We start from the raw sequence: 11,246 nt of genomic DNA on the forward strand, positions 1-11,246 counted from the left end.
AGCAAGTAGATCTTTGCTCGTTTGATCAATATTCTGAGAATATTAAATAATAATATTTTAATATTTTTCGTGAATAGCCTAGTCGGTCATGTGACCATTTGACTTTTTGGCTTTTTCATGGTTTGAGCCATATTTGAGAATTTATGAAGAAATCAAGGTTTTTGCTCAAACGGAGGAGTTTCATGAGATGAGGGAAATAATAATTATGAAAACAAGGGATTGCAAAGTGTGGGACCGGCCATGGCTAGGGCATGACCGGAAGGCTAGGTAGCCCAGGTCCCATGACTCTTTCCCCTATTTTTATTATTTTTCATCTTTGAGGAAAATATGGAGAAACCGTGAGTTTTGCTCAAACAAGGAAAGTTGCTTGAATGAAGAAGTTTTCATGGGATCATGAAAATAATAAAAGAAGAGGCGTGGGGAACCGGCCGGCCGGTGGACCGGGTCCCTATGCGCCTCTTTTATTTTTATTATTATTTTCTCTCTCCTATTTTGTGTAGGATTCCTCGTTTGTCCATATTTTTGAATGCTCGTTCGTGCATTTGGGTGCTCGTTCGTGCATCATCGTTGAGTACACTTGCACCATTTTCTTGGGGATTACTCGGTGATAGTCCAGACGCCCGATTGTTGAGTAATTATTACTAATTCATGAAATTCAACGGAGAATGATTCATGAAACAGAGTAATAATTATGAATTGTGCATCTATTACTAATCCATAAATCCAGTCGGGGAATTCAGGGAACGAAATAATGAGATATACTAGATTATTTTCTAGGAATTCAGTGGATGAATGTCACGGTAGAATTAATTTATTTGCATAATCGATATATGAGATAATTGAAGCATCATATTCGTTCTGAAGGGAGCATAGTCATGGAACACCGTGCATCATCGACGTCCTGAAGGCGTTAAGCCCTCTAACAAACAATTATGTCTAGAGAGCCGCCTGTATCTATACACGGTCTCTCTACATAGTCAGGGAACAACGTGCAGCGTCGACGTCCTGAAGGCGTTAAGCCCTCTAATAAACAATTATGTCTAGAAACCACCCAATCGTTATTCTATGTAGAGGTGGGTCTCTCTCTGTAGTCAGAGAACAACGTGCAGTGTCGACGTCCTGAAGGCGTTAAGCTCTCTAACAAACAATTATGTCTAGAGAACCGCCCAATTATTTGATTCTACATAGAGGTCATGATGAAATGCGTAACATCGAACGCTCAGCCGGGGAGGCCTTTCGAGAAACATATTCATCATGGCTCTGAGAGGAGCACTCACTCAGTCAGAGATCGTGAAACGGTTCACGGATCATAAAATATGAATCGTCACATGCGTTCCTGAAGCCGGGTCAGAAACATGCAGTATCATGATTTTACGATTTTGACCTTTGTCGAAAATCCACCATCAACACCAGCAAAACTTGGTAAAATCATCAATGATATTAACATAATATTTGAATCCATTAACTGAAACAACAGGTGCAGGACCCCATACATCCATGTGTAACAGTTGTAGCGGTGCACTAGTAGATGACATTGACATATAGAAAGGTTGCTTATGATTTCTACAGACTTGACACTGAGTACAAGTAAAAGTTTTATCTGGAAATTTTAAAATCCTAGATAGCCTACTAAGAGATTGGAAAGATGGATGAGCTAATCTCCTATGCCATGTTGTTGAAGAAGCTTTATTGCAAGCAAAAGTTGTAGTTGTCAGTGGAGATGTAATGTTCCCATGTAAGAGGATCTGTCATGAGTTCACATCCTTAACAGTAAAATCATTTGAAGTAAATGTCATAGAACAATTGTTGTCTCTAGTAAACTTATGAACTGAAATCAAGTTTTGAGAAGCTATAGGAACATGAAGAATATTCTTTAAGGTAAAATTTTGATTTGGTACTACAACAATAGAGTGTCGGGTTTGTTTATTCTCATACCTTCACCATTAGTTGTGTTTATAGTGTCATTGCTTCAAAAAATAGAAGTTGAAGCAATGTTTGAAGCATCTGCAGTTAAATGATGTGTTGCACTAGAATCTACATACCAAGGATTCTGACCCATAATATTTGCTGAGGCAAGCATAGATTGTAGATTCCTTGGAGGATTTCTTTCTTGATAAGAAAAGTTAATTCTATTCCAATACTCATCAGCAGCATGTCCATATTTCTGACAGAACTGACATGTTGGTCTCTCACCAGAAGAAATTGAATTGAAAGAAGAAGGCTTAGCCACAGAAGTCGGATAAGAAATATTTGATGGTGGAGAAGGAAGTATACCAGTACATCTACCAAAACCTCTACCAGGATTTGTACCACGACCTCCTCTAGAAAAATCCCTTGAATTTCCTCTACCATTGTTATTACCAGAAGCATAAAAAACTCTATTTGTGGACTCAACTGATGAACTAACAATCTTAATATTGATAACTAACTCTCCACTGAGTAGTAAGTTGTGTAATTATAGACCTGTAACAGGTGGATTTCTAATCCTCACAGATGTAGCAAAAGAACTAAAATCAGCATTCAATCCACCCAGGGTAACAACAACAATTTGATCATCAGAAATAATAGATCCAACAACAACTAATTGATCAATAATGATCTTGATTTCATTACCATATGCAGAAACAGATGAATTTCCTTTTTTTACATTTGTGTAATTGAATAGCATGAGTAGAAGATATTATAGCAAAACGATCAGATATATCTTTCCATAACTCGAAAGAATAAGAAGTTGCACAAGCAAAGTATGAGATGACACTGTCATAGATTGTTGAGTTTATCCACATCATGATAGTTGAATCTTCATCCATCCAATCAGTATATAATGGATTTTCGATTCCATTATTAGCGTTTGAACGAGTTGTATATTGAACCGGGAATTCACAAAATCCATCAAGATACTTCATGATCTTGAATTTACGAATAACAGGAAGCATCAAAGCTTTCCAGATGAGAAAATTATCATCCTTGAGTTTTAATTGGACAATACTAGTGAGTTGATTGATTGGAATTTTAGAAATTGAGTAGTTAAATTAACAATCTTACTAAAGCTAGCATAACAGACTATACGTGTTACTAGTTGATCACCAACTTGAATGTTATGAACAATAAACAAACAAGATAAATCCATATCATGATCTACTAAATCATTAGGTTTAAGATTTAATAACTCACCATTAAGCTCTGACGAATCATCTGGTCGACTTGAATTTCTTCTTCCTTACAAACATGATTTACTTCGTCTGTTTGAGAAGTAGTCTTCATCTCTTCCTTACCAATTGATGTCGCGGGAATCACATAGTACTGTTTTTAGTTGAAGTTGAATCCTCTTGAGTTGATGATGAATCTGCTTTATAGCCATGTGTAATCTTACCGGTAATTTTAGCAATAGCAATCTCCAATTATTCGAGATCCTTCATTATTTGCTTTTTATCTTTTCTGGTAAGTTTTCACATTGTTTTAAAAAGAATAGAAAGTAGGTCTGTTTTTTTTTTCTTTTTTTCTTTTTTCTTTTTTAACTTTAGGGTTTGAGTTGCGGATGCGATACCTATGGTCGAATTTTAGATGAAAAACTAAAACTCTTGGCTCGAATTTTAGATGAGAACCTAAAACTCTTGGCTCGAATTTTAGATGAGAACCTAAAACTCTTGACTCTGACGCCAACTAATATAGAACGATAAGAAAGAAGAATGCATTACGGAGATTGCTGGGATGTGCAGGAAGAAAGAGATGCGAAATAGACGAAATTAATCAAAGAGAAAGAAAAGATAAAAGAGAATTCGTGTTAAACGAATAACAAGATTGATATATAATATGATTGATAAAAGATTGTATCCTAGAGACAAACCCTATGCCTGTTTATATAGGCTTCTACATAAAACAAAGCGATTCACAGCTTTGTTGCTTTGGGAATCTCAGTACTATGTGAAGAACTGCTTGGCAACACTCCTTTTGAAGTCGGCTGATAATAAGACCATGCCAGCGCTGCAGAGCCAAGTGCAATGGTGACACCAATTGAACTCCAAATCCACCTTTGCCTTCTTTTCCTTCTTTGCCTGTCATGACGCGCATTCTCTGCAAATGGGATCGAAGAAACATCAAAAATAGCTAAAGGATGGTGGGGAATAATATACAAAAATTCAAGATCATTAGGTAAAAAAGGACGACCGCAACAGTTTACAGGGGAATTCATCTAACTGCCGCAGTCAACATAATTGTAAACGCAGAAGGTACGGCCATGGTATGAGTTTAGGTGCATCTATTCCAAGTTTGTGTAAACATGAAACTTGGGGTATATAATGGCCAACAGATGCGAACATATATGTGGCTTAGGCACTTATTCACAACAGAAAAAGAAGACTACATATTTTAGGAAAATCTAGCAAATCAAAGAAGAAAAAAAGAACAAAAAAAACAATGGCAAATAAAAAGGATAAGATAAACAGTATACTGAAATTCAGCATTAACTTACCCATAGCTTCTTGGTTCCTGTTAGACATCTCAGAGTTCATCGTTTCATAGTAATGTAGTCGGTCTATCAACCGAGCAATCTCAAAGTTCTTTGACTCGACCAAAGACTCCATCTCCTTCTCGACTTCTGCCTTGGCAACCCCCCTACCAACGGCATCAGCCACAAACCTTGCAACAGAAACTTGGTGACACACGTCTTCAGCAATATCACTTTTTAGCCCTCCATCTTCCATTACAATGGCTGACGCAGACGAAAGAATTACACCTACAGCAGATAGCTTTTCTCTGAGGCTTTCCCACTGCCTTTCCATGCTATTGAAAGTATCCTCCGCTCGCTTTCGCCTCTCTATCTCCAACAACAAATTCACTCTGATTTCACGCACCTCAGAATCTAAATCACGCATGGAAGACTGTAGGCTACCCGCACTAGAAAGTTCTGCAGGAAGTAGGTAACACAAGTCAGCCTTCCCACATTGCACATCCAATGGTTGCAAGCAAAAAAAATATCAAGTTATCCAACTTATATGGTGCATTCAACTCAAAAAACTAAAAAGGATCAGCAAAAGCACTATATAATATTTCCTGGAAACTTCTAGTTCAAATAAACTTGGTGCAAGCATTACACAATCAATAAGTTTAGGCTCAATAACATGCTAAGCGGAAAATACTTGTTTAATGTTTAAAGCATTTGCCCTAACCATTAAAAATTGCACCGCGTTCAAATCTTAGCTGCTAATATGAAGCACAAACATCAATTGTTGTCTTAGTTATCAGTATAGTGAGACACCATTCACGAATCACAGCTTTCTCAGATTATATCATCCAAAAGAGCGATGGATCAAACAGGCTTGGTACTCCCCATAAAAGTGAAAATAGAACTATAACAGTAGCCATCTACTTCAATCAAATAAACCAATATACGCTTTTCATGAGATTACCCAGCGCCATTATGTGACCGACCTCATCTTTCAGCTAATCTAACGATATTCAAACCCGAAGCAACTCATAGTACTCAAAGATTGTCAAATAGAAACACATGTTCCGTAGAATAAACCAGCAAGCATATCAGGTAAAGCCACCACAAAATTTCTTGATGAACTAGTACAGAGTCTATAATAAAATTAATTCTATAAAAGAACCAAAAAGTTGAGAAACCAGAAATCATGTTACCTTCACAAGCATCATAGTATTCGGCCGTCATTGTAGACATCTTAAAAGAACGCTCACCCCAAGCATTATCTTCAGCGTCAGTATTACTCGTATAACTCATTGATTCTTGAGGATCAAAGAAATCATCACTTACAATTTCCTTGTCCAATTCATTACCATTCGCCACCAACAAAGCTCTCTTTTCCCTATTTACATCATTCCAGCTACTCTTTCTTTCACCACTAACATCATTTTCTTCACCCGATTCATCATTCAGATTACTGGTTTTCCCACCAATCTCATCAACTTCCTCGGATATATCTGTAAGCTTATTAGTAATTTCCAATACAGAAACATCTCCAAGAGAATGTGTAGCCTGCACCTGCAGCAAACCATACCTCCTATCTTCAATCTTGTCCTCTACTGCTCGTTCTAACACCTCACTTTGAGAATGACTTTTTTGTAAATTTACTCCTCGCCGTTTATGGTTAACAACATACGTCGAAGGAGGTAAAGAAAATGGTGATTCAGGTAATGACGAAGTGGTTTCTCGGGTTTTATACAGAGATGGTGAAACCTGTGATTTCAATTTTGATTTTGCAGCTCCTGATTCTAAAAATCTATCTAATGTTACCGCTGAAAAAGTAGGCATCGTATATAAACCCTCAAATCCTTTCACCTATTCAATAAGCTTCGACAAGAAACCCTAAATTAGACTAGAAAAAATTGAAGAAAAATTACAACAAGATTATAGATATTGTTTCAGGTGCATACCTAACAAACAGAACATCGGGTTGAAGACAGACAGACAGATAAATAAATACAACGGTAGAGTCTTGTGGGATGGGCTTAAATAGGAACCTTGATTGAATCTTTGAGGATTGGAGAAGAAGATAACAAAGTTTGTTGATTAATTCATCATGTTTTTTTGGATTGTCTGAATTAAGCGGCGTTTTCTATCTTTAAAAACCGCCATTAGTTCTTATTAGCGCCGCACAAAACCGACTCAACCCACCAACCCAATCCACACCAGTCAGAAGTTACCCGCGTCCAACCCAACCCATCTAGGAGCGGATCGACTATGGGTCACAGCATCACAATCCATCGTATAGTCGGTTGACTGTGTGTGACAGCTTTCCTCACCCGATCCAACCCACCCACCCGCCTAAATATTTCTAAGTTAATTCTAACCCTTAGATTATCATCCTAAATGAACCACAACCGTTGAAGTAATGATATATAATGCACTAATTCTAATCATCGCTAACTTCTCTTCAGTTCCCTTCAGGATTCGGCGGCAGCCTCTTCTCTCCCCCTCCCCCTCCCTCTCCCTCTCAGACTCAGTTTTTTTTTTCACTTTCTCTTCGCTTTGTAAGTCAAATCACAACATCACCGGCAGCAATCAATCAAATCTGTAAGAGTCTTAGTTATTTGTATACAGGTAAGTTTAACAGTAAAACTGTAAGTCTGTAACTGTAATGTAATGTTCCTTGTATTTTATGGTGGGTAACCCACCACTCATCCGATCCAACCAACTGTAATGTGGGTCGGGTGAAAGCCGACCCATTGTAATGTTGGTTGCGGGTGACAACTTCTGTTACCCACCATCAGTGGGTTGGGTGGTGGGTGAGGCCAAAACCGACCTAATCCAACCCATGTGCAGCCCTAGTTCTTATACATTTATGAATCAGTCTATTATATCCTTATCTCGCTTTGGTATGATTTTTGATAGGGGAAAGCCACTTTTACTAGGGGAAAAGTTGACCTCAGTCTAGCCTATTTGACTCCTGGTCAATATTGGGTGGAAAAAGTACGAGCTTCCCCCTATCAAAAATTATAGTTGGAGAATACACACCCGTATAACCCTAATTTTCTATTGTTTCGTATGATGATTAAACCTATTTATTGTTCCCGGCTAATCATTAAAAAACCCTAGCAGTCCAATTATCTTTAAAGAATATTACTTTGATCTCGATGGTAAAGCAAAATGGGAGAAAACTATCACATCCGTAATGAATCTACATCACTGGGTTATGTTGATCGATCACATTTCGTTAGTCTGCAGATGGAACCCAATGCGCCAATCCCTCCATACCCATCATATGATTTTGCAGAGGAAGCGTTGACCGAGTGTGGACGTGAATGGTTAACCCTATACAAGAAGAGAATTACAGTTTATGAAGCAATATCGAAATTAGGAAAGGTCAGTAATGAAGATGAAAGCGTGGGAACGATTAGCTTGGATGATTAACACTATTTTGCAAGTGGTTAGAGCAGCTTACTTTGTGCAGCTATGGCGGGAAAGGTACGCATCAATTTATTTGTCAATTCTAATATATATTAATATTGTAGCATTATTGTTAATTAGGTGGCAAAGAGATAAGCATATGAGGTTGAGTGATGCTTCGTTCTTGTCAGAATACAGTAACAACTAATGGGAAATCATATCAAATTTGCTATTGTAGAATTTTTTTCTTTTTTTGATTTTTTGTGCTAAGAGTTGTTGGCAGTACCCAATAAGAAACTTGTATCCACTTTTTAGCAATATATGCCACATGATTAGCTAAACTAGTATCAAATGCCACATGGTTTCATTTGCTACTGTAAAATCGTCTATATATATATCTTAAGTTACTGGATCGTTTCAATTAATGTGTTTCATTTAGCTTTATAACATAACGCATCTCTCTTAAACTTACAAGGTTAGTTCTATCGATATGTTCTGTAGCTAAAACTGAAGTCGAAAGAGGTGGTGACATGGGAGAGAAACTAATATGTTTTGAAGGGCCTTCGGTGTTTACATTTAACAAATTGTAGGTGCGACTGCAAAGATGATGGGAAGCAAGTACTTGCTGGGTACAAAGCTATGTTGGAGGAAGTTGAAGATGACAGATTTTGGAAGAAAATTGCTAAGAATCTAAAACAATTGGAAAATCGGTCATGTTCAAATGTTCATTCATTATTTGTCGAGAATTAGTATTGGTTTTAGAGAAGTTATTTCTTTCATTTGTGAGCTCCTTTGCACTTACTAACGAGTTCTTCATAATCAACTTGTTTATTAAAACTAGAAATGAAGCATAACTATTTTGTTAATTAGTTAATCATTTTTTACAATTGCTACTATTGATAAAAAGTTTGCAGGTCATTTTGCTGTATGACGAGCTTGAATCTTTATCTTTGTGTTGTTTGGTTTAATCGTAATAGGTAACAATAGAAAGCTACAGTTATATGAGTCCGTATTCTCCAACCCTAATTTTTAATAGGGGGAAGCTCGTAACTTTTCCACCCAATATTGATCCGAAGTCAAATGGACTAGACCAAAGTCAGCTTTCTCCCTAGTAAAAGTGGCTTTACCTTTGTCAAAGATCATTTAATCTTTGGTATTTGGTAATCTTTGGTATTTGGTAATTATTATAAGTAAAGGCCATTGTTATAAAGCAGGGGTGTTTGGTGATTGTTTAAGTCATATAAACTATAAAGGCTATTTTTAGGTAGAAAGGTAGAAATTGGTTTAGCTGCTAATGCTTATTCCAAACGTAGATTTAGTTTCAAAAGGTCAGAAGAGACAGTTGACTTGACTCCCACCGAATTCTCCAATCATCTTGGCGAACAAGTTAGGGTCCGTCTAGAATGGGCATCTGGTCCATGCTTTAACTTGTGACGAAAGATAATTGAACGTGTCAACTCTGCCGTAATACACGAGTAGCAATAATCAGACACATGTCACAAATTTTGATGGCAAAAGAAATAGCAGCGGTTGTTTGCAAAGAGAGAAAGATAAAAATTATGACAAATTACAGAAAAGGTTAAGAGAGTAGTGGTGAGATTTTTTTTTTCTTTTTATGTGAATCCCCATAGTTTAAGTAAAAAAAACTAATTACAAGAATTACAATGTGGGCACAAGGCCCCCCACCCCATAAACTAAAGGGGTTAAAGAAAACATAAATTCCCTGAACGTCGACAATAGTCTCAAGAGACTCATAAATTCCCCATACAAGGTGATTAATTTCATTAAACGTTTTCGCAACTATATGACCAGTTATGATGCTAATGTGTGTTGGGAATTTTCTTTTCCATAAGCTAAATGTGATAGTATAAAAAGGGGTTGGAGTCCAGCTTGTTGCTAGGCTCCCGATAAATTTTTTGTCGGATAAGATTCCTTTTAAATAAAATGAAAAGGATTGAAAAAAAAAAAAAAACTAAACACCTTATATTCTTCACTTCGTTTACCACCACTGATTTCCTTCAAAAACTTCTATTGAATATCAAAGTTTTTTATTGTACAAAGAACCTCGTGCTCCTCTTTAGTTAACTGAAAACAGGGGTGAGCATTTGGCCCGTAATCCGCGGATTTAATCGGGACCAATCGTATCTTTGCGGATGGATGTCCGGACTATTCACTAATGGATTGGATGTGGATAGAATTTTTGAAATCCAACGGATTATGGCTTGGGTCCGGATGCAACCTTGAAAATCCGTTGGACATCCATACCCGTTAGATTAAACGCATTTGTATAGTTTTTAGAAAATATATAGATAGTTAAGGAATTTTTAAGGTGTTTGCTTGGAGTGTTGTCCATGACACTTCTATGTTGGCTTTATTTCTTAGTTATAAATTTTAATTAAAACAAATCCATTGGATTATCCGTACCTAATCCGTTCATCCGTGCATCCATTGGATGCAAATCCGTTGGATGTTGGATTGGATGCGGATGTCAAATTTAAAATCCATAGTGAATTGAATTGGATGCAGATGAGTTAAAAACCGGCCCATGCTCACCCCTAACTGAAAAGAACTATTAGCATTTACATTAGGCCTAGTAGAATTCCCATGGGCTTTGTGACCTAAAGTATTATGCCAATTACCCTTAGTTAGGTCCATGCTAGGATTAGGATCCAATTCCGTGTGTATTTCCAAAACTTGGACCGAATCCGTATTACTCTCCAAATCTGCTTGAGTTTTTCTACGAGCCAGAATTCGTTTTGCTTTCTTATCAAGACGTTTAGCTTCCAAACTAGCCCTAATATTCTCATCAATGTTACTCCATTCCTCTGACCCTATACTCCCATCCGAAACTTCAGTACTACAAGCTGATATTTCATATGAAACTGCTTCCTTGTCAGAATCATTAGCCAGACCAATTTCTCTCGAAAGAGCTTCAAAAGAATTAGAGTGAATATGCCCAGAATGTAATAGATCATCAGCTAAAGGGGTAGGTGTTGAATCAATATGCTCACGACCAGAAAAATTCTTACCCTTAACTTGATGCCAAGTCGAGTTTTCCTGATTATCTCCAGTTATATGCACGCTATTATGAGTTGCATTACCCATATTTTCTTTAGAGGAACTTTCCTGTTCAGCATTACCATGCATTCCCATATATTTTTTCATCTCTTTAGCTGTAGTATTTGCACTGGACGTGTTATCATTAGCATCCAAAACTGAATCATTATCATTCTTTTTTTCTTTTCTACCAACTTCCCTCCATCGGATATGTGACACATCCTTGGTTGTAACTTCAGTTTTATTCTCGTCAGAACCCACAATTCTCTTGATGATTTTTCGAGCAGTATTACAATTTGCAAGCATATGCCCACTATCTTACAATGGGAACAGAAATTAGCCT

General features: G+C 37.1%; 1 protein-coding gene across 2 annotated transcripts; it reads right to left on the bottom strand.

The window, feature by feature from the left end:
- Nucleotides 1–3,772: 3,772 nt before the first annotated feature.
- On the bottom strand, nt 3,773–6,560 carry LOC113333491. Of its 2 annotated transcripts, XM_026579946.1 has the most exons (4): nt 6,394–6,560; nt 5,641–6,310; nt 4,472–4,906; nt 3,773–4,074 (listed from the first exon to the last, which is right to left on the bottom strand). In XM_026579946.1, exons 2-4 carry the CDS (start codon nt 6,269–6,271, stop codon nt 3,890–3,892), a joined length of 1,251 nt encoding a protein of 416 aa, XP_026435731.1. In that variant the 5' UTR covers nt 6,272–6,310; nt 6,394–6,560; the 3' UTR covers nt 3,773–3,889. The 2 variants fall into 2 exon arrangements, with proteins under 2 accessions (XP_026435731.1, XP_026435730.1); XM_026579945.1 differs by having other exon boundaries at nt 5,641–6,560.
- Nucleotides 6,561–11,246: the final 4,686 nt, after the last annotated feature.

Source organism: Papaver somniferum, unplaced genomic scaffold, assembly GCF_003573695.1.
Source record: "Papaver somniferum cultivar HN1 unplaced genomic scaffold, ASM357369v1 unplaced-scaffold_133, whole genome shotgun sequence".
Lineage (NCBI taxonomy): Eukaryota > Viridiplantae > Streptophyta > Magnoliopsida > Ranunculales > Papaveraceae > Papaver > Papaver somniferum.

What these genes read in the sequence shown, in the direction of transcription:
- LOC113333491 (XM_026579946.1), bottom strand. Translation starts at nt 6,271, where the DNA reads ATGCCTACTTTTTCAGCGGTAACATTAGATAGATTTTTAGAATCAGGA. An exon ending in ATACTATGATGCTTGTGAAG is followed by an intron (nt 4,907 to 5,640) that starts GTAACATGATTT and finishes TACTTCCTGCAG; the next exon opens with AACTTTCTAGTGCGGGTAGC. An exon ending in CAGGAACCAAGAAGCTATGG is followed by an intron (nt 4,075 to 4,471) that starts GTAAGTTAATGC and finishes TCCCATTTGCAG; the next exon opens with AGAATGCGCGTCATGACAGG.